Source organism: Mobula hypostoma, chromosome X2 (assembly GCF_963921235.1).
Source record: "Mobula hypostoma chromosome X2, sMobHyp1.1, whole genome shotgun sequence".
Classification (NCBI taxonomy): Eukaryota; Metazoa; Chordata; class Chondrichthyes; order Myliobatiformes; family Myliobatidae; genus Mobula; species Mobula hypostoma.
In genome coordinates this window covers 4,233,914-4,254,571 of record NC_086129.1, presented here as the reverse complement: position 1 = coordinate 4,254,571, position 20,658 = coordinate 4,233,914, and the positions used below count along the sequence as shown (strand labels likewise).

At 53.0% G+C, this 20,658-nt stretch overlaps 1 protein-coding gene across 2 annotated transcripts in view; it reads right to left on the bottom strand.

The window, feature by feature from the left end:
• alg9 (ALG9 alpha-1,2-mannosyltransferase) overlaps positions 1-20,658 on the bottom strand; it is a 286,532-nt gene that overhangs the window by 182,132 nt on the left and 83,742 nt on the right. For both annotated transcript variants that reach the window (XM_063038754.1, XM_063038755.1), the window contains exons 5-6: positions 3,386-3,540; positions 719-848 (exon numbers count right to left, since the gene is read on the bottom strand). In XM_063038754.1, the coding sequence (XP_062894824.1) occupies positions 719-848; positions 3,386-3,540 (285 nt within the window). The remainder of the gene's footprint in view (positions 1-718; positions 849-3,385; positions 3,541-20,658) is intronic.

Genomic DNA, 20,658 nt, shown 5'->3' with positions numbered 1-20,658 from the left:
CACCAGGACCGTGAGGGATCCCACCCACCCTGCTCACGGACTGTCTGTCCCACTCCCCTCGGGGACGAGGCTACGTAGCATCCACACCAGGACCCACCAGACTCAAAAACAGGGACTTTCCCCAAGCAGTGAGTCTGATCAACACCTCCACCCACTAACCCACCCCTCCACACCCCCAAACCACCACTACTTTATCATTTCCTGTCAGACACTCCTGTGCCCAGCGCCACTTTATGGACAGACAATCAATCTGTGTACATAAGCTATCTCGTGTATTTATATGTATTGTGAAACACCTGAAATACTTACAGGTGTCCGAGTCCGGAGCGAGATTAGCGGGGAGGGCCGAATGGACAGGGGAACCGCGGAGGGAGCGATCCCTGCGGAAAGCCGGGGGGGGGGGGAGTGGGAGTGGAGAAGGTAAAGTTCGAGCATCTGCAGCTTTACATACGTGTGACGGAACCTGAGACGCTTGCCTCCGGTTGTCCTTTCAGGCCGAGCAGGGGATGAGGCCCGGCGGCAGCATCTTGCTGGTCTAGGACCAGAGGGCACAGATAGAGTGGATGTGGAGAGGATGTTTCCTATAGTGGGGGAGACTGGGGCCGAGGGGAGAGTTGGATCAGTCACGACAAGATGGCCAAATGGCCCCTGATTCTCCTCCCCACCCCCCCCCACTTACGGCCTGATGAGCACGACAACGTCTCTTCCAGCTACTGACCTCTGAAGAGAGCTACGGAGCGGGAAATGGAGAGCAGCCCAAAGAGGCTGACCGTGCCCAAAGCGAGCCAGCTGGAGGAGACTGTATAGTGCTCCGGCCGGTACCGCTGGAACAGGAAGTGGTACGATTTCTGTCAGAAAAAGATGAAAAAGAGAAACGCTCAGTCGGTGGAAGCCTCACTGTCACCGCCAAGGACGACGACGAGACTGCCGTAACCTCTCCGCTCAGCGCAGGACGGCACACCGTCAACGCCATTCCTGAACCACAATGACTAAACTTAAAACGCCGTCTGGGAGTGTGGCAGCGGGGAGGAGAGAGCGTGAGCCGGAGGGTGAGGGAGATTCCCTATCGATTGACGCTGCTTTCCCGCGGTAGCGTTTCACGGAGATGTGCTCAACGGTTGGGGGAGTTTTACCCGTGACGGACTGGGCCACTGGGCTTCAACGAATTGAAAAGTCACAGTGCACTCAAACACCTTCACCCTGTTGGTTCAGAGGGATTCCAAGACACCCCAACCTCCACTTGTTCTACAAGTGTCTGCAAAACGAAATTCCTCCCTGGGCAGCTTGGTCATTCCTACTTTGAACCACACTCGAGACTTTCAGAAACGTAAAAACTGCAACGTAATATGCTCAATCGTGTCATTTTCCCTGCATCTGATGAGTTCAACGACAGCAAGGTCAATTTAATCGTTAAATACGTGGTCATGTTCTCCCCTCAACCATCAGGAAGATGGTACAGGAGCCTCAGGACCTGCACCACCAGGTTCAGGAACAGTTATTACCCCCTCAACCATCAGGAAAGAGGTACAGGAGCCTCAGGACCCACACCACCAGGTTCAGGAACAGTTATTACCCCTCAACCATCAGGAAGGAGGTAATGGAGCCTCAGGACCCACACCACCAGGTTCAGGAACAGTTATCACCCCTCAACCATCAGGAAGGAGGTACAGGAGCCTCAGGACCCACACCACCAGGTTCAGGAACAGTTATTACCCCTCAACCATCAGGAAGGAGGTACAGGAGCCTCAGGACCCACACCACCAGGTTCAGGAACAGTTATTACCCCTCGACCATCAGGAAGGAGGTACAGGAGCCTCAGGTCCCACAGCACCAGGTTCAGGGACAGTTATCACCCCTCAACAATCAAGAAGGAGGTACAGGAGCCTCAGGACCCACACCACCAGGTTCAGGGACAGTTATTACCCCTCAACCATCAGGAAGGAGGTACAGGAGCCTCAGGACCCACACCACCAGGTTCAGGGACAGTTATTACCCCTCAACCATCAGGAAGGAGGTACAGGAGCCTCAGGACCCACACCACCAGGTTCAGGGACAGTTATTACCCCTCAACCATCAGGAAGGAGGTACAGGAGCCTCAGGACTCACACCACCAGGTTCAGGGACAGTTATTACCCCTCAACCATCAGGAAGGAGGTACAGGAGCCTCAGGACCCACACCACCAGGCTCAGGGACAGTTATTACCCCTCAACAATCAAGAAGGAGGTACAGGAGCCTCAGGACCCACACCACCAGGTTCAGGGACAGTTATTACCCCTCAACCATCAGGAAGGAGGTACAGGAGCCTCAGGACCCAGACCACCAGGTTCAGGAACAGTTATTACCCCTCAACCATCAGGAAGGAGGTACAGGAGCCTCAGGACCCACACCACCAGGCTCAGGGACAGTTATTACCCCTCAACAATCAAGAAGGAGGTACAGGAGCCTCAGGACCCACACCACCAGGTTCAGGGACAGTTATTACCCCTCAACCATCGGGAAGGAGGTACAGGAGCCTCAGGACTCGCACCACCAGGTTCAGGGACAGTTATTACCCCTCAACAATCAAGAAGGAGGTACAGGAGCCTCAGGACCCACACCACCAGGTTCAGGGACAGTTATTACCCCCTCAACCATCGGGAAGGAGGTACAGGAGCCTCAGGACCCGCACCACCAGGTTCAGGGACAGTTATTACCCCTCAACCATCAGGAAGGAGGTACAGGAGCCTCAGGACCCACACCACCAGGTTCAGGGACAGTTATTACCCCCTCAACCATCGGGAAGGAGGTACAGGAGCCTCAGGACCCGCACCACCAGGTTCAGGGACAGTTATTACCCCTCAACCATCAGGAAGGAGGTGCAGGAGCCTCAGGACCCACACCACCAGGTTCAGGGACAGTTATTACCCCTCAACCATCAGGAAGGAGGTACAGGAGCCACAGGACCCAAACCACCAGGTTCAGGGACAGTTATCACCCCTCAACAACCAGGTTCTTGAACCAGAGGGGATAACTTCACTCAATTTCACTGAACTGCTCCCACAACCTATGGACTCACTTTCAAGGACTCTTCATCTCACGTTCTCGATATTTATTGCTTATTTATTTATTATTATTTCTTCTTTTTGCATTTGCACAGTTCGTGCAACACGGGGAAAGTCTGCAGATGCTGGTAATCCGAAGGAACGAGCGCGCAGAACGCAGGTGGGTCTCGGCCCAAAGCGGCTTTTCCATAGATGCAGCCCGGCCCTGCTGAGTCCCTCCGGCATCTTGCGTGTGCGTGCTGCTCCGGATTTCCAGCACCGTGCCGAGTCTCTGAGACCGGTGGGGCAGGGGGTGGTGCGGGGGGGGTGCGGGTGGGATCAGAGGGAACCTTCGGCCACTAACCTGTAGCGCTGAGAGGGCCACTGCCCCACAGAGGCAGAAGAGCGGGTAGATGGGAAAGAGGAAGCGTTCCTCCTTGTGCGGTCGAGTGAAGAAGATCAGGATCCATATGTACATCGGCGAGAGGGTCAGCCAGTAAGGGCGCCCGAGGTTGTGCACTGCAGGACAGAGAGGAGTCAACAGAAACTTAGCAAGGATTCAGAGCGGTGCAGGACTGTGCAAAAGTCTCAGGCGCACAAACACTTAGCTCGGGTGCCCGAGATGTCGGCACAGTAATCTAGTAATTTTATGTATTGCACTGTACTCTTGCTGCAGAGAACAAATTTCGTTACATCTGTGAGTGATGATAAACCTGATTCTGATATGGGTCTCTATTGTGGACTGAGAGTGGGAAGAGGGGCAGGGAGAAGGGGAAATCATGGTTGAGAAAAGGGGAAGGGAGAGGGGAATCATGGTTGGGAAAAGGAGAAGGGAGAGGGGAATCATGGTTGGGGAAAGAGGAAGGGAGAGCGGAATCATGGTTGGGAAAAGGGGAAGGGAGAGGGGAATCATGGTTGGGAAAAGGGGAAGGGAGAGGGGAATCACGGTGGGAAAAGGTGAACGGAGAGGGGGAATCATGGTTGGGAAAAGGGGAAGGGAGAGGGGAATCATGGTGGGAAAAGGGGAAGGGAGAGGGGGAATCATGGTTGGGAAAAGGGGAAGGGAGAGGGGAATCATGGTTGGGAAAAGGGGAAGGGAGAGGGGAATCATGGGTGGGAAAAGGGGAAAGGAGAGGGGAATCATGGTTGGGAAAAGGGGAAGGGAGAGGGGAATCATGGTTGGGAAAGGGGAAGGGAGAGGGGAATCATGGTTGGGAAAAGGGGAAGGGAGAGGGGAATCATGGTTGGGGAGAGGGGAATCATGGTTGGGAAAAGGGGCAGGGAGAGGGGAATCATGGTTGGGAAAAGGGGCAGGGAGAGGGGAATCATGGTTGGGAAAAGGGGAAGGGAGAGGGGAAATCATGGTTGGGAAAATGGGAAGGGAGAGGGGAATCATGGTTGGGAAAAGGGGAAGGGAGAGGGGAATCATGGTTGGGAAAAGGGGAAGGGAGAGGGGAATCATGGTGGGAAAAGGTGAACGGAGAGGGGGAATCATGGTTGGGAAAAGGGGAAGGGAGAGGGGAATCATGGTGGGAAAAGGGGAAGGGAGAGGGGGAATCATGGTTGGCAAAGGGAAGGGAGAGGGGAATCATGGTTGGGAAAAGGGGAAGGGAGAGGGGAATCATGGCTGGGAAAAGGGGAAGGGAGAGGGGAATCATGGTTGGGAAAAGGGGAAGGGAGAGGGGAATCATGGCTGGGAAAAGGGGAAAGGAGAGGGGAATCATGGTTGGGAAAAGGGGAAGGGAGAGGGGAATCATGGTTGGGAAAAGGGGAAGGGAGAGGGGGAATCATGGTAGGGAAAAGGGGAAGGGAGAAGGCAATCGTGGTTGGGGAAAGGGGAAGGGAGAGGGGGATCATGGTTGGGAAAAGGGGAAGGGAGAGGGGAATCGTGGTTGGGAAAAGGGGAAGGGAGAGGGGAATCATGGTTGGGAAAAGGGAAGGGAGAGGGGAATCATGGTTGGGGAAAGGGGAAGGGAGAGGGGGATCATGGTTGGGAAAAGGGGAAGGGAGAGGGGAATCATGGTTGGGAAAAGGGGAAGGGAGAGGGGAATCATGGTTGGGAAAAGGAGCAGGGAGAGGGGAATCATGGTTGGGAAAAGGGGCAGGGAGAGGGGAATCATGGTTGGGAAAAGGGGAAGGGAGAGGGGAAATCATGGTTGGGAAAATGGGAAGGGAGAGGGGAATCATGGTTGGGAAAAGGGGAAGGGAGAGGGGAATCATGGTTGGGAAAAGGGGAAGGGAGAGGGGAATCATGGTGGGAAAAGGTGAACGAAGAGGGGGAATCATGGTTGGGAAAAGGGGAAGGGAGAGGGGAATCATGGTGGGAAAAGGGGAAGGGAGAGGGGGAATCATGGTTGGGAAAGGGAAGGGAGAGGGGAATCATGGTTGGGAAAAGGGGAAGGGAGAGGGGAATCATGGCTGGGAAAAGGGGAAAGGAGAGGGGAATCATGGTTGGGAAAAGGGGAAGGGAGAGGGGAATCATGGTTGGGAAAAGGGGAAGGGAGAGGGGGAATCATGGTAGGGAAAAGGGGAAGGGAGAAGGCAATCGTGGTTGGGGAAAGGGGAAGGGAGAGGGGGATCATGGTTGGGAAAAGGGAAAGGGAGAGGGGAATTGTGGTTGGGAAAAGGGGAAGGGAGAGGGGAATCATGGTTGGGAAAAGGGAAGGGAGAGGGGAATCATGGTTGGGGAAAGGGGAAGGGAGAGGGGGATCATGGTTGGGAAAAGGGGAAGGGAGAGGGGAATCATGGTTGGGAAAAGGGGAAGGGAGAGGGGAATCATGGTTGGGAAAAGCGGCAGGGAGAGGGGAATCATGGTTGGGGAAAGGGGAAGGGAGAGGGGAATCATGGTTGGGAAAAGGGGAAAGGAGAGGGGGATCATGGTTGGGAAAAGGGGAAGGGAGAGGGGAATCATGGTTGGGAAAAGGCGAAGGGAGAGGGGAATCATGGTTGGGAAAAGGGGCAGGGAGAGGGGAATCATGGTTGGGGAAAGGGGAAGGGAGAGGGGAATCATGGTTGGGAAAAGGGGAAGGGAGGGAGAATCATGGTTGGGAAAAGGGGAAGGGAGAGGGGAATCGTGGTTGGGGAAAGGGGAAGGGAGAGGAGAATCGTGGTTGGGTAAAGGGGAAGGGAGAGGGGAATCATGGTTGGGAAAAGGGGAAGCGAGAGGGGAATCATGGTTGGGAAAAGGGAAGGGAGAGGGGAATCATGGTTGGGAAAAGGGAAGGGAGAGGAGAATCATGGTTGGGAAAAGGGGAAGGGAGAGGGGAGCATCAGAGAGACATTCTGTAACGATCAATAAACCGATTGTCTGGAATCAGATGACACTGCCTGGTGTCTCAGGGCTGGGTGTGTCCGCACCCCCGCTCACTGCTCCTGGCTCTCCTTCTCTGCCGCCCATCCCACACCCCTCCCTCGCCAGTCCCAACCTCCTTTGCCCCCGCCAGATTTACAAACCCGCTCTCTGCTCCGCGCTGACAGATGCAAAGGACACTGTGCTGAAGTCTCAGGCAGCCTCGCTGAGACCGATTGCGCCCCAGACTTCTGCACCGTACCGTAAGAGGGAAAACACCTGGTCTCAAGACTCTTCCTGCGCCGTCGGCGTTCAGCGCAATTCGCCCGGAGCCTGTGTCGAGAGCCGTGGGGCAATGTGGAGTGACGGACGGTGGGGGGGGGAACAGAGAACGGGGACTGGGGTTGTGCAAGTTCACCAGCAGAGCCTGTCGTTACGTGAACTCTCAGCCATTGCGTACATTTAAAGCAGAGTTTGGTAGGTTCTTGAACAGGGCATCAAAGGTTTGTTCCTACCTACCTGTACTTGTTGTGCACCTTCCTTTTGCCTTAACCAGGGCCTCAATGTCTCTCGAAAACCACATTGTATTCTGACAGACACGTACAAGCTTTGTACTCTGAAAAGTTTCACTTTTGAAGGCCTCCCACTTACCAAGTACGTCTTTGCCAGAAAACAGTCCGTCCCAAGACTGTCTCTGATATTATTAGATTAGATTAGATTATGAGGACACGCAGTCCTCTTTTATTGTCACTTAGTAATGCATGCATTAAGAAGTTATACAATATTCCTCCAGAATGATATCACAGAAACACAAGACAAACCAAGACTGAAAAACTGACAAAAACCACATAATTATAACAGATAGTTACAACAGTGCAAAGCAATACCGTAATCTGATAAAGAACAGACCATGGGCACGGTATAAAAAGTCTCAAGGTCTCTCGAACGTCCCATCATCTCACGCAGATGGTAGAAGGGAGAAACTCTCTCCCTGCCGTGAGCTTCCAGCACCGCAAACTTGCCGATGCAGCACCCTGGAAGCACCCGACCACAGTCCGACTCTGAGTCCGTCCGAAAACTTCGAGCCTCCGACCAGCTCCCCGACACCGGCAGGACCTATCACTGACAGGACCTATCCACTTCCGAAGAGGAGTGCGTCAAGGGTGCCCCATGTCCGGTCAACTGTATGCGATCTGTGTCGAGCCATTCCTCGGCCTTCTTCGGCGAAGGCTGACAGGTCTGGTTCTGCGCGAACCGGACATGAGGGTCGTCCTCTCGGCCTACGCCGATGACGTACTCCTCATGATGACAGACCCCTGTGACCTGCGGAGGATGCGCGAGTGCCAAGATGTTTTCTCGGCGGCATCCTCCGGCAGGATCAACTGGGCGAAATGTTCCGGACTCTTAGTAGGCCAGTGGCAGGTGGACTCCCTGCCGGAGGAGATGAGAGCTTTTGAGTGGAGCACCAGACGTCTTCTCTATCTGGGAGTCTACCTGAGTCCTTCTGGGGAGACCTGGCTGGCGAACTGGCAGGACCTGGAGACAAAGGTCATGGCCCGGCTAGGGCGCTGGTCAGGCCTTCTCAGGGTGCTTTCCTATCGAGGCAGGGTGGTGGTCATAAACCAGCTGGTGGCCTCCATGTTGTGGTACCGGATGGTCACCTTGGCCCCCCCTGCCCCTTTTGTTGCGAGAATGCAGAGGAAGCTGGTGGACTTCTTCTGGGGAAACAGGAAACACTGGGTCTCTGCAGCGGTTCTGAGTCTCCCAGTAGGAGAGGGCGGACAGTCGCTGGTGTGTGTACGCACACGACTGGCGGCTCTCCGCCTCAGGACTCTGCAGAGATTCCTGTACGCCGAGCGCCCTCCCAGGTGGCACGTGTTGGCGACTTTCTTCCTCCGGAGGGGCTGCTGCCTTCACGAAGATATGCAGCTACCACCGGCAGGCGTCAGCCGTGCTGCTTTGCAGAGGCTGCCCGGCTTCTATCAGGACCTACTGAGAGTCTGGAACATGGTTGCCTCAGGCCGGGAATCCCCTCCTCTGGCAGAGGGCGGGGTCCTGGCCGACCCTTGCCCTGCCTCAGCGGATGTCGGTGCGGCTCAGGTGTGTGGATCGACTCAAGCTGAGCTGCTCGTCGGGCCCAGGCCCCGCAGCCTTACCCGAGAGACGAATCCACACAACTTGAGCCGTCTTTCATCGACACCCACAATCCCATTCAGGGATGCAGGCAGGAGGTACCTTTATGGGCTGCTGCTCCACACCCTCCACTTCCTAGCCTTTGTCCACCGTCCCGACACGCCATGGCGGTCGGTCTTCCCACCTGGAGGTGAGGGGGGTCCCCAATGGAAGTCCCTTTACAAGGGAGTCCTTCCCATGCACCTTGGGGATCTCGGCTGGAGGGTGCTGCATAAAGCGGTGCCCTGCAATAAGTTCTTTAGTCTGTACACGGATCTCCCAGCCGCGTGTCACTTCTGCGGGCTGGAGGAGACCGTGTACCATATGTACGTGGAGTGTGTGAGGCTGCAGCCCCTTTTCGCGTTTTTGCGTGGGCTGCTTCTCGCCTTCTGGTTGCATTTCAGTCCCACCCTATTTATATATGGTCATCCAGTAAGGAGGGGGGCACAGAGGGATGAGGATGTCCTTGTCAACTTGCTCCTGGGGCTGGCGAAAATTGCCATCCGTGGCTCCTGGAAAAGGGTGGCAGGAGGTTCTCCCCGGGCGGACTGCCTGGCTATGTTTAGGGGGTATGTTCGTGCCCGGGTGAACATTGAAAAGGAATACGCACAGTCCACGGCGACCGTAGAGGTGTTCCGGGACCGTTGGGCTCCGCGGGGTGTAAATGCCATCATTGATGAGGATGGCAATATAATTGGTTTAAGATGTATTGTCTGTTTGTAGTGTAGTAAATATGTTAGTCACTGGGTTTGTAAATATTGTATAGCACCGACATTTGTAATAAAGAATTTTGTAAAAAAAAAAGCTCCCCGACACCGAGCACCATCTCTGCCGAGCGCTTTGACCCCAGCCCAGGCAACAGGCAATAGGCAAAGCCGAGGATTTGGGGGCCTTCCCCTCCGGAGATTCTCGATCGCACAGTAGCAACGGCAGCGAAACAGGCATTTCAGAAGTTTCTCCAGGTGTTCCTCCGTGCTCTCACGTCCGTCTCCATCAAATCAGGATTGTGCACGGCATCCTACTTACAAATACGATTATCAAGATATCACAGGGCGAAGGCATGAGAACGGGGTTCACAGGGATCATGAACCAGGCGTGATGGGATGGTGCAGTGGACTCGACCGGCCGAATGGCCTCATGTTTCTCCTGTGTCTTGTGGTCTGATTGGATCTTTGCACCCAGCTCCATTTCCCCCGCATTTGGCTTTTCCCTGTCCCAGTCGTGAATATTAACGGTTCAGCGGCTGCAGCTGTCCAGGGTAAAGGTTTTGAAAAACGTTCTCATCTTTCCCATCAGTGCTTCCTCCTCTCCTGGAACAGAGAGCATCACAGCACCACAGGGGACCTTCGGCCCATCGCGGTCTTACTATCCCACCTCCCGTTAACGCCGTTGGCGTCTTGGGGCGGGGATGAAGGTCCGAAAATCTCTGGCGGTGTTCGGGGCCCCCTTCGTCGGGCCAGTAGCTTCCCCTCGGTTTTTCCGGGTCGGCCGTGCCAGTCCCGGGTGGAGATTGAGGAATACCGTCGCACTCAGACGTAGAAGGACTCTTCGTTGCTGTTCCCGTAACAGTTTTGTTTGACCGGTCAGGGACATTAGCCCCGAGCTGAACCGCCCTCCCACCCCGCCCGAATCTGGAGGACCAGTGGACCTGCTCTCAGTCTGGCCCTACCCCTTTCAGGATTGGACTCATACGCCACCTGAGAGCCCATAAGTAGATCAACAGAACGAAGGCCATCATCCCCGACCTCGAGGGACAGCCATGACAATGACCCCTTTGACCTGTTTGGCACGGGCGACCCAGCCAAGAGCCCTGACTCCGGCCAGCACAGCACTGAGGCGGGCGAGCTTCCGAACCCCCACGGCAAGGTTGCGGCGCTCCTGGAGGGCACGACGCTCTGCCAACCTTCTGACCCTCCCCTAAGGTCAGTCTAAAGCGGGGTTCCACAGCCCCCTGGGTTATTGGACGGAGTCCATGGTATAAAAGAAGCTTGCGATAGCACCCCCTCACCCCCAGCCGAAAGCAACACACACACACACACACACACACACACACACACACACACACACACACACACACACACACACACACAGACACACACACACAAAACGCTGGAGGAACTCAGCAGGTCGGGCAGCATCTATGGAGAGGAAGTTTCGGGCCAAGACCCAAGATCAGAACTCAACCCAAGATCAATCTAACCCTTCCCCCCCCCAACATAGCCCTACATTTTTCTATCGTCCATGTGTCTAACTAAGAGGCTTCGAAGTCTCGGTAATGTACCAGCCTCGACCAGCACCCCTGGGCGTGTTCCCCACCACTCTCTGTGTAAAATAAAACACCCAGCTCTGACATCACCCCCCCCACTCCACCCAACCGCCCCATTCTTTCCGCCAGACACCTCAAAATCATAGCAACGCACACACAAGAAACGCTGGTGAACGCAGCAGGCCAGGCAGCATCTATAGGAAGAGGTACAGTCGACGTTTCGGGCCGGGACCCTTCGTCGGGACTCGTGACCTCGTGCTTGCGGCCTTAAAATCATGCCCCCACCCCCCTCCCTTCGTACTGGCCATTTCTGCACTGGGAAAGCCTCTGGCTGACCACTCGATCTGTGCCAGACTCCGTCTGAAGAAGCAGACTGACAACCGTATGTTGGCGATGGACCATCAATCATAACCATATAACACTTACAGCACGGAAACAGGCCATCTCGGCCCTCCCAGTCCGTGCCGAACTCTTACTCTCACCTAGTCCCATCGACCTGCACTCAGCCCATAACCCTCCATTCCCTTCCTGTCCATATATCTATCCAATTTAACTTTAAAAGACAACATCGAACCTGCCTCAGCCACTTCTGCTGGAAGCTCGTTCCACACAGCTACCACTCTCTGAGTAAAGAAGTTCCCCCTCATGTTACCCCTAAACTTTTGCCCTTTAACTCTCAACCCATGTCCTCTTGTTTGAATCTCCCCTACTCTGAATGGAAAAAGCCTATCCACGTCAACTCTATCTATCCCCTTCACAATTTTAAACACCTCTATCAAGTCCCCCCCTCAACCTTCTACGCTCCAAAGAATAAAGACCCAACTTGTTCAATCTTTCTCTGTAACTGAGGAGATGAAACCCAGGTAACATTCTAGTAAACCTCCTCTGTACTCTCTCAATTTTGTTGAAATCTTTCCTATAATTCGGTGACCAGAACTGTACACAATACTCCAAATTTGGCCTCACCAATGCCCTATACAATTTCAACATTACATCCCAACTCCTATACTCAATGCTCTGATTTATAAAGGCCAGCATACCAGAAGCTTTCTTCACCACCCAATCCACATGAGATTCCACCTTCAGGGAACTATGCACCATTATTCCTGGATCCCTCTGTTCTACTGCATTCTTCAATGCCCTACCATTTACCATGTCTGTCCTATTTTGATTAGTCCTACCAAAATGTAGCACCTCACACTTATCAGCATTAAACTCCATCTGCCATCTTTCAGCCCACTCTTCTAACTGGCCTAAATCTCTCTGCAAGCTCTGAAAACCTACTTCATTATCCACATCACCACCTAAATTACGACCGATTGGTCCCCCCAGTGGCCCTTGCGCACAAACGCCTCGTCGGTAATATCCAGCATGCACTCTCCCGCAAGGGGGTCGGCGGGAAACGCCAAAGTCCAACTTCATATTGTTGCTATGGTGATGCACGTGAACTTTTTTTTAAAACCAAAGTCCATCTGCTTCAGCACAGAACGCCGCAGGACCCCAGCGGGTCCAGCAGCATCGATGGAAATGAATAAACAGCTGACGGTTCAGGCCGAGAGCCGTCTTTCAGCCCTGGGATGAAAAGGCGCGGGGGTGGGGGAAGAAGGGAGGGGGAGGAGGACCGGTTGGGAAGGGACAGGCAGGGTGAGGAGAAGGGGGCGAAGAGGCCGGAGTGGGGAATTGAAGAAGAGGGAAAGGGAGGGGGTAATAATTACCGGAAGCTGGAGAAATCGATATTCATCAGAGGGTATTACCTCTCCACCCCGAGGGCAGCCTCATCTGAGGCCGCGGACCGACAGGTCACCATTCGTTCTTTGAGGTTCAAATGACTTTGACTTTATTGCTGACCCCTTGCGAAAGAGTGCAGACTGGATAAGGTGCCATGGTTCCTTAAGGTTGTCGTAGCCGGGGGGTGGTAATGGGGACGAGCTCCCACTACCCGTTAAACGCTCCCAATGGCGTGCACCTCAAGTAGCCTCTGACAGCCAAGTCCGGCTCCTGGCCTTCACGTGAGGCTTAGCTACTGAGCCCCCACGGAACCGTTTCTACTGATGGGAGAAGGGGCAAAGGTGGGTCACTGGCTCCTTAAAACCAGTCGCTCCGGGCAGATGGGGCTCGTCAGCCTTGATAGGCAGCTCAGGGGTGAGGACCTACGAGTACCCGGACGACAGACTCGAGTGGAGCACCAACACAGAGGCTGTGTACAAGAAGGGCCAGAGTCACCTCGAATTCCTGAGGAGACTGAGGTCCTTCGGGGTATGCAGGCCTCTCCTTCACATGTTCTACCAGTCTGTTGTCCCCAGTACAATCTTCCATGCGGTGGTCAGCTGGGGCAATGGCATCAACACCAGGTGATGCCAACAGGCTCGGTAGACTGATTGGAAAGCCTGGCTCTGTTATAGGAGTCAAACCGGACACACTGGAGGCTGTGGTAGAACAAAGGACCCTCTGGAAAATCCTGGCAATTCCGGACAATGTTTCTCACCCTCTGCGTGCCTCATTGGCTGAACAGAGGAGCATTTTTAGTAACAGACTGAGACAACTGTGCTGCCCCAAAGAGCGATAAATGAGGTCATTCTTACCCTCGGCCATTAGACTCTATAATGAGTCAATCTATAGCCGGGGGAGTGATGACCCCCTCCTGCTGGACTGTTATTAACCAGAGCTCTGTTTATCACACCCCGCTATCACAGATACCCTGTGCAACACTGCCATCATTTCTTATCTGGACGGTGTGAATGTGCACCCACTGCTGTATAAAATTACGGTTAATTCCTGCACTACCATCTTATCAGTGCGAACTTGTAAATCTTGTAATCTTTGGCTTGTTTTTCTTAATCTACATCTTATTTTACTTCTCTTCCAATATTTGCATATCTGTGCGCTTGTAATGCTACTGTGACGCTGTAGTTTCCTTTGGGATCAATAAAGTATCTATCTACCTCATCTGTCTATCATCTGGGAGAAGGAAAACTCTGATCTCAAACCTCCGCTGGCCTTGCGGCTGTACCCGCTCACGGGGGAGGCTTCTGGAGTGAACCCCGAGGGAAAAATCCGGAGCTGGAGTCCCTGAGGCAGTCCGACGTTGAGTTCAACGCTGACTGGCAACTCCTGGTGCCAAACTGTATCGGGTCTCGGCCGTTCCTTTGGGTTCATCAGCTGTGTGGAGAGGGGGAGCCTGTGACACGGGGTAACAGCTCGCTCTCCATATCGTACTGCCCTGGTTTGCGTATCTAGACATCTAGGACACAATGTCCATGGTCGACCTCTGACCAATAGAGGGCCTCGGACCCTATATGTCACCATACACTATCGTAAGACATAGGAGCAGAATTAGGCCATTTGGCCCATCGAGTCTGCTCCGCCACTCAATCACAGCTGATCCTTCTCTTCAGCCCCAGTCCCCGGCCTTCCCCCCGCCGCCACCCCGTCACCCTTGATGCCATGTCCAATCAAGAACTTACCAATCTCTGCCTTAAACACACCCAACGACCGGGCCTCCATAGCTGCACGTGGCAACAAATTCCACAAATTCACCACCCTTTGGCGAAAGAAATTTCTCTGCATCTCTGTTTTGAAAGGGCGCCCCTCTATCCTGAGGCTGTGCCCTCTTGTCCTAGACTCCCCCACCATGGGAAGCATCCTTTCCACATCTACTCTGTCTAGGCCTTTCAACATTGGAAAGGTTTCAATGAGATCCCCCCTCATCCTTCTGAATTCCAGTAAGCACAGACCGAGAGCCATCAAACCTTCCTCCTATGATAACCCTTTCATTCCCGGAATCATCCTTGTGAACCTCCTCTGGACCCTCACCAATACCAGCACATCTTTTCTTACATAAGGAACCCAAAACTGTTCACAATACTCAAGGTGAGGCCTCACCAGTGCCTTATAAAGCCTTAGCATCACATCCCTGCTCTTGAATTGAATACCAACATTGCATTTGCCTTCATCTCCACCGACTCTGCCTGCAAGTTAACCTTTATAATGTTCTGCACAAGGACTCCCAAGTCCCTTTACAGGAAATATAAATAGAATTTATGAAAACTATAAATATCAAATATTGACAACTGACCAAATTGTAAAAGTTCAAAGTTCAAAGTAAACGTTATCATCAAAGTACCTATATGTCACCATACACAACCCTGAAATTTATTTTCTTGTGGGCATTCACAGTAAATACAAACAAATAATAAGGAACAAATAACCCCTATTGACGTCAATGGATCTGGGCTTGAGAGGGTGAACAGCTTTAAGTTCCTCGGCATCCACATCACCGAGGGCCTCACGTGGTCTGTTCATAGCCGCTGTGCAGTGAAAAAGACACAACAGTGCCTCTTTCACCTCAGACAGTTGAGGAAGTTTGGTTTGGGCCCCCAAACCCTAAGAACTTTCTACAGGGGCACAACTGAGAGCATCCTGACTGGCTGCATCACTGCCTGGTACGGGAACTGTACCTCCCTCAGTCGCAGGACTCTGCAGAGAGTGGTGCGGACAGCCCAGCGCGTCTGTAGATGTGAACTTCCCACGATTCAGGACATTTAGAGACAGGTGTGTAAAAAGGATCATTGGGGACCCGAGTCACCCCAACCACAAACTGATCCAGCTGCTACCATCCGGGAAACGGTACCGCAGCATAAAAGCCAGGACCAACAGGCTCTGGGACAGCTTCTAATGAACTCATGCTGATTTGAGTGTACTCTATATTACATTGATAGTTCTATTTATTATAAATTACTATGATTGCACATTTAGGTGCAGAGGTAACGTAAAGATTTTTACTCCTTATGTATGTGAAGGATGTAAGAAATAAAGCCAATTCAATTTGAGAACAAATAAATGAACATTGAGAACAGGAGTCACAGAGTCCTTCAAACTGAGTGCGCAGTTTGGTGTCGAGAATCACCGCAAAGCAACGCATCGTCCTGTTTCTGAGAGGGTAATTGTGAAGGGGATGTGCAGGGTAATGCCTCACTCTCCATCAATGGGAATATCAAAAATAGGAACAGGAGTTGGTCACATACCCCGACGACCCTGCCCCGCCATTCAATAAGATCATGGCTGATCTGTCTGTGGACTCATCATCCTTAATTCCCCTACTATGCTAAAACCTATCCGACCTTATCTTATGTACATTGGCCGAGGTAGCCTCCACTCCAGCTGGTGGTGTAGTGGCATCGGAACTGGACTTCGAGGCAGAAGGTCCCGAGTTCAAATCCCAGCCAGGGCAAGAGGAAAGGTCTGCCAAACTACTTCCGTATCTTGCCGACGAACCCATACCGAAGGGTAGGACTCGGCCTAACGACTCAACATCAGCAAAGCCTCCACTGCTTCACTGGACAGAGAAGGATCTCTAGGCATTTAGAGAATCATGGTCTGATCAGGGACAGTCAACATGGCTTTGTGAAGGGCAGATCGTGTCTAACAAGCCTGATAGAGTTCTTTGAGGAGGTGACCAGGCATATAGATGAGGGCAGTGCAGTAGATGTGATCTATATGGATTTTGGTAAGGCATTTGACAAGGTTCCACACAGTAGGCTTATTCAGAAAGTTAGAAGGCATGGGATCCAGGGAAGTTTGGCCAGGTGGATTCAGAATTGGCTTGCCTGCAGAAGGCAGAGGGTGGTGGTGGAGGGAGTACATTCAGATTGGAGGATTGTGACTAGTGGTGTCCCACAAGGATCTGTTCTGGGACCTCTACTTTTCGTGATTTTTATTAATGACCTGGATGTAGGGGTAGAAGGGTGGGTTGGCAAGTTTGCAGACGACACAAAGGTTGGTGGTGTTGTAGATAGTGTAGAGGATTGTCAAAGATTGCAGAGAGACATTGATAGGATGCAGAAGTGGGCTGAGAAGTGGCAGATGGAGTTCAACCCGGAGAAGTGTGAGGTGGTACACTTTGGAAGGACAAACTCCAAGGCAGAGTACAAAGTAAATGGCAGGATACTTGGTAGTGTGGAGGAGCAGAGGGATCTGGGGGTACATGTCCACAGATCCCTGAAAGTTGCCTCACAGGTGGATAGGGTAGTTAAGAAAGCTTATGGGGTGTTAGCTTTCATAAGTTGAGGGATAGAGTTTAAGAGTCGTGATGTAATGATGCAGCTCTATAAAACTCTGGTTAGGCCACACTTGGAGTACTGTGTCCAGTTCTGGTCACCTCACTATAGGAAGGATGTGGAAGCATTGGAAAGGGTACAGAGGAGATTTACCAGGATGCTGCCTGGTTTAGAAAGTATGCATTATGATCAGAGATTAAGGGAGCTAGGGTTTTACTCTTTGGAGAGAAGGAGGATGAGAGGAGACATGATAGAGGTGTACAAGATAATAAGAGGAATAGATAGAGTGGATAGCCAGCGCCTCTTCCCCAGGGCACCACTGCTCAATACAAGAGGACATGGCTTTAAGGTAAGGGGTGGGAAGTTCGAGGGGGATATTAGAGGAAGGTTTTTTACTCAGAGAGTGGTTGGTGCGTGGAATGCACTGCCTGAGTCAGTGGTGGAGGCAGATACACTAGTGAAGTTTAAGAGACTACTAGACGGGTATATGGAGGAATTTAAGGTGGGGGGTTATATGGGAGGCAGGGTTTGAGGGTCGGCACAACATTGTGGGCCGAAGGGCCTGTACTGTGCTGTACTATCCTATGTTCTATGTTCTAGAGAGAGGCTCACCACTCTCTGGGAAAAGCAGTTCCTCCTCATCTCCGTCCTAAATCTGCTCCCCCCGAATCTTGAGGCTATGTCCCCTGGTTCTAGTCTCACCTACCAGGGGAAACAACTTCCCTGCCTCTACCTTATCTGTCCCTTTCCTAATATCAGATGTTTCTATAGATTCCAATACAACGATAACTGCTCTGCTTGCTGTGTTGCCATGCGAGGAGAAGGCGGACTTCAACAGGGCCAACACAGGACTGGACCACATCCATGTGATTTTGCTCCAGGAACGCTCACGTCTACTTGGAACCCACGTTCTCATTAATCCTTGAGCAACTCAACTTCTTCTCCTTCATCGGTCTGTTTCGAGCCAACGTCACAGAACAACGGGGCGGCGGGGTACAGATTCGCCTCTGCCAAAAGAGGTGCCTTCCCTCCGTGAGCCTGCGGGTCACCCTCGGGCGAGGTGTAGCCCCTGCTTAGCCCGCCCGATCAGGGTCACGTGAGGCCCTGGGAGCAGGCGGTGGATGGTCGTACGAGCATCGGAGCAGATCACAAGTCCTGGTTCTGCCAGGCAATCGCTGAAGAGCATTGATAACGTCTGGAGGGTCACCCCGTCTTGTGCGGCCCGGAAGGAGGCAACAGCACAAACCACTTCTGTAGGAAACTTTGCCAAGAACAATCACGGTCAAGACCATGACGGCCCACGTCATGCGACGTGGCGCATAATGATGATGTCGTATGACACGGCACACAATGATGATGCTGTTGCAGGACACCACGGCACAGTACAGGCCTTTCGGCCCATAATGTTGTACTGACCTTTTAACCCTCTCCAAGATCAATCGAACCTTTTCCTCCCACAGATCCCTCCACTTTCCACAAGAGTCTCTTAAACGTCCCTAATGGACCTGGCTCTGCCACCACCCCTGATAGGGTGCCCCACACTCCTATCGCTCTCGGTGCGAAAACCCTGTCTCCGTTCTGCACGAAATCAGTGCTAGATGGTGCCAAACTGAGACAAAAAATGGCACACACAAGACACTGGAGGAACTCAGCAGGTCAGGCAGCAGCTACGGAGATGAATAAACAGTCGAGACCCTTCTTCAGGGTGGGGGAAGATACCAGAAGAAGGTGGAGGAGGGTGGGGAAGGAGGTCTGCTGGAAGGTGATAGGTGAGGCCAGGTGGGTGGGAAAGGTGAGGGGCTGGAGAGGAAGGAATCTGATCGGAGAGGAGAGTGGACCATGGGAGAAAGGGAAGGAGAAGGGACACCAGGCGGAGGTGATGGGTGGGAAAGGTAAAGGGCTGGAGAGGAAGGAATCTGATCGGAGAGGAGAGTGGACCATGGGAGAAAGGGAAGGAGGAGGGACACCAGGGGGAGGTGATGGGTGGGAAAGGTAAAGGGCTGGAGAGGAAGGAATCTGATCGGAGAGGAGAGTGGACCGTGGGAGAAAGGGAAGGAGGAGGGACACCAGGGGGAGGTGATGGGTGGGAAAGGTAAAGGGCTGGAGAGGAAGGAATCTGATCGGAGAGGAGAGTGGACCGTGGGAGAAAGGGAAGGAGGAGGGACACCAGGGGGAGGTGATGGGTGGGAAAGGTAAAGGGCTGGAGAGGAAGGAATCTGATAGGAGAGGAGAGTGGACCGTGGGAGAAAGGGAAGGAGGAGGGACACCAGGGGGAGGTGGTGGGTGGGAAAGGTAAAGGGCTGGAGAGGAAGGAATCTGATCGGAGAGGAGAGTGGACCGTGTTTTAACTCACAGTTTTCACAATATGTGGTGCTTGTCTCTACCTACTGGTGGCAAAGCAGTACGGCAGTTACATGCAAGAGAAAATCTGCAGATGCTGGAAATCCAAAGTAACAACACACACAAAACACTGGAGGAACTCAGCAGGCCAGGGAGCATCTATGGAAGTGAGTACACAGTCGACGTTTCGGGCCGAGACCCTTGGGCAGGACTGGGAAGAGAGGAAAACAAGACTGAGGAGTAGATTTGTGGTAGTTACACAGAGAGATTACCCGCATTTCATTTTCCATTGGCCAAGTGTTAGCACACGAGACATGTTCTGTGGCTGTGGTCATGCTAACCAGCCCTTTCCTCATCTCGGGGATTTTCCTATCCCAGTATAAAAGTGTCCCGCTCAGCAAAAATCACCATCTTGCCTTCGTCTTACTTTCCTCTGTTCCGTATCTGTCCCTCTGCTCAGCGGCAAAGTTTTCACTCGTATTTGGGACTCCTGAAAGATTCTGGGGATTGGGGAAGAAAAAACAATCACCCGAACCCACAGTCCCTTCTTACACGCCCAAAGTCCGTTGAAGATGGCAGCACAGGCAGGTAATGTGGTTCAGAAGCCATTTGGGATTGTTTACACACTCATTTTCTTCTACTAAAAGTGGTACAGAGCCGATGGCCGAGGGCTAGTCTGAATGTGATGGGTCAAACGGCCTCTTTCCCTGGTGTCCTTCCTCCATCCCTTTCTCCCACGGTCCACTCTCCTCTCCGATCAGATTCCTTCTTCTCCAGCCCTTTACCTTTCCCACCCATCACCTCCCCCTGGTGTCCCTCCTCCTTCCCTTTCACCCACCGTCCACTCTCCTCTCCGATCAGATTCCTTCCTCTCCAACCCTTTACCTTTCCCACCCATCACCTCCCCCTGGTGTCCCTCCTCCTTCCCTTTCTCCCACGGTCCACTCTCCTCTCCGATCAGATTCCTTCCTCTCCAGCCCTTTACCTTTCCCACCCATCACCTCCCCCTGGTGTCCCTCCTCCTTCCCTTTCTCCCACGGTCCACTCTCCTCTCTGATCAGATTCCTTCCTCTCCAGCCCTTTACCTTCCCCACCCATCACCTCCCCCTGGTGTCCCTCCTCCTTCCCTTTCTCCCACGGTCCACTCTCCTCTCCGATCAGATTCCTTCCTCTCCAGCCCTTTACCTTTCCCACCCATCACCTCCCCCTGGTGTCCCTCCTCCTTCCCTTTCTCCCACGGTCCACTCTCCTCTCCGATCAGATTCCTTCCTCTCCAGCCCTTTACCTTTCCCACCCATCACCTCCCCCTGGTGTCCCTCCTCCTTCCCTTTCTCCCACGGTCCACTCTCCTCTCCAATCAGATTCCTTCCTCTCCAGCCCTTTACCTTTCCCACCCATCACCTCCCCCTGGTGTCCCTCTTCCTTCCCTTTCTCCCACGGTCCACTCTCCTCTCCAATCAGATTCCTTCCTCTCCAGCCCTTGACCTTTCCCACCTGTCCCCTCCCAGCTTCTC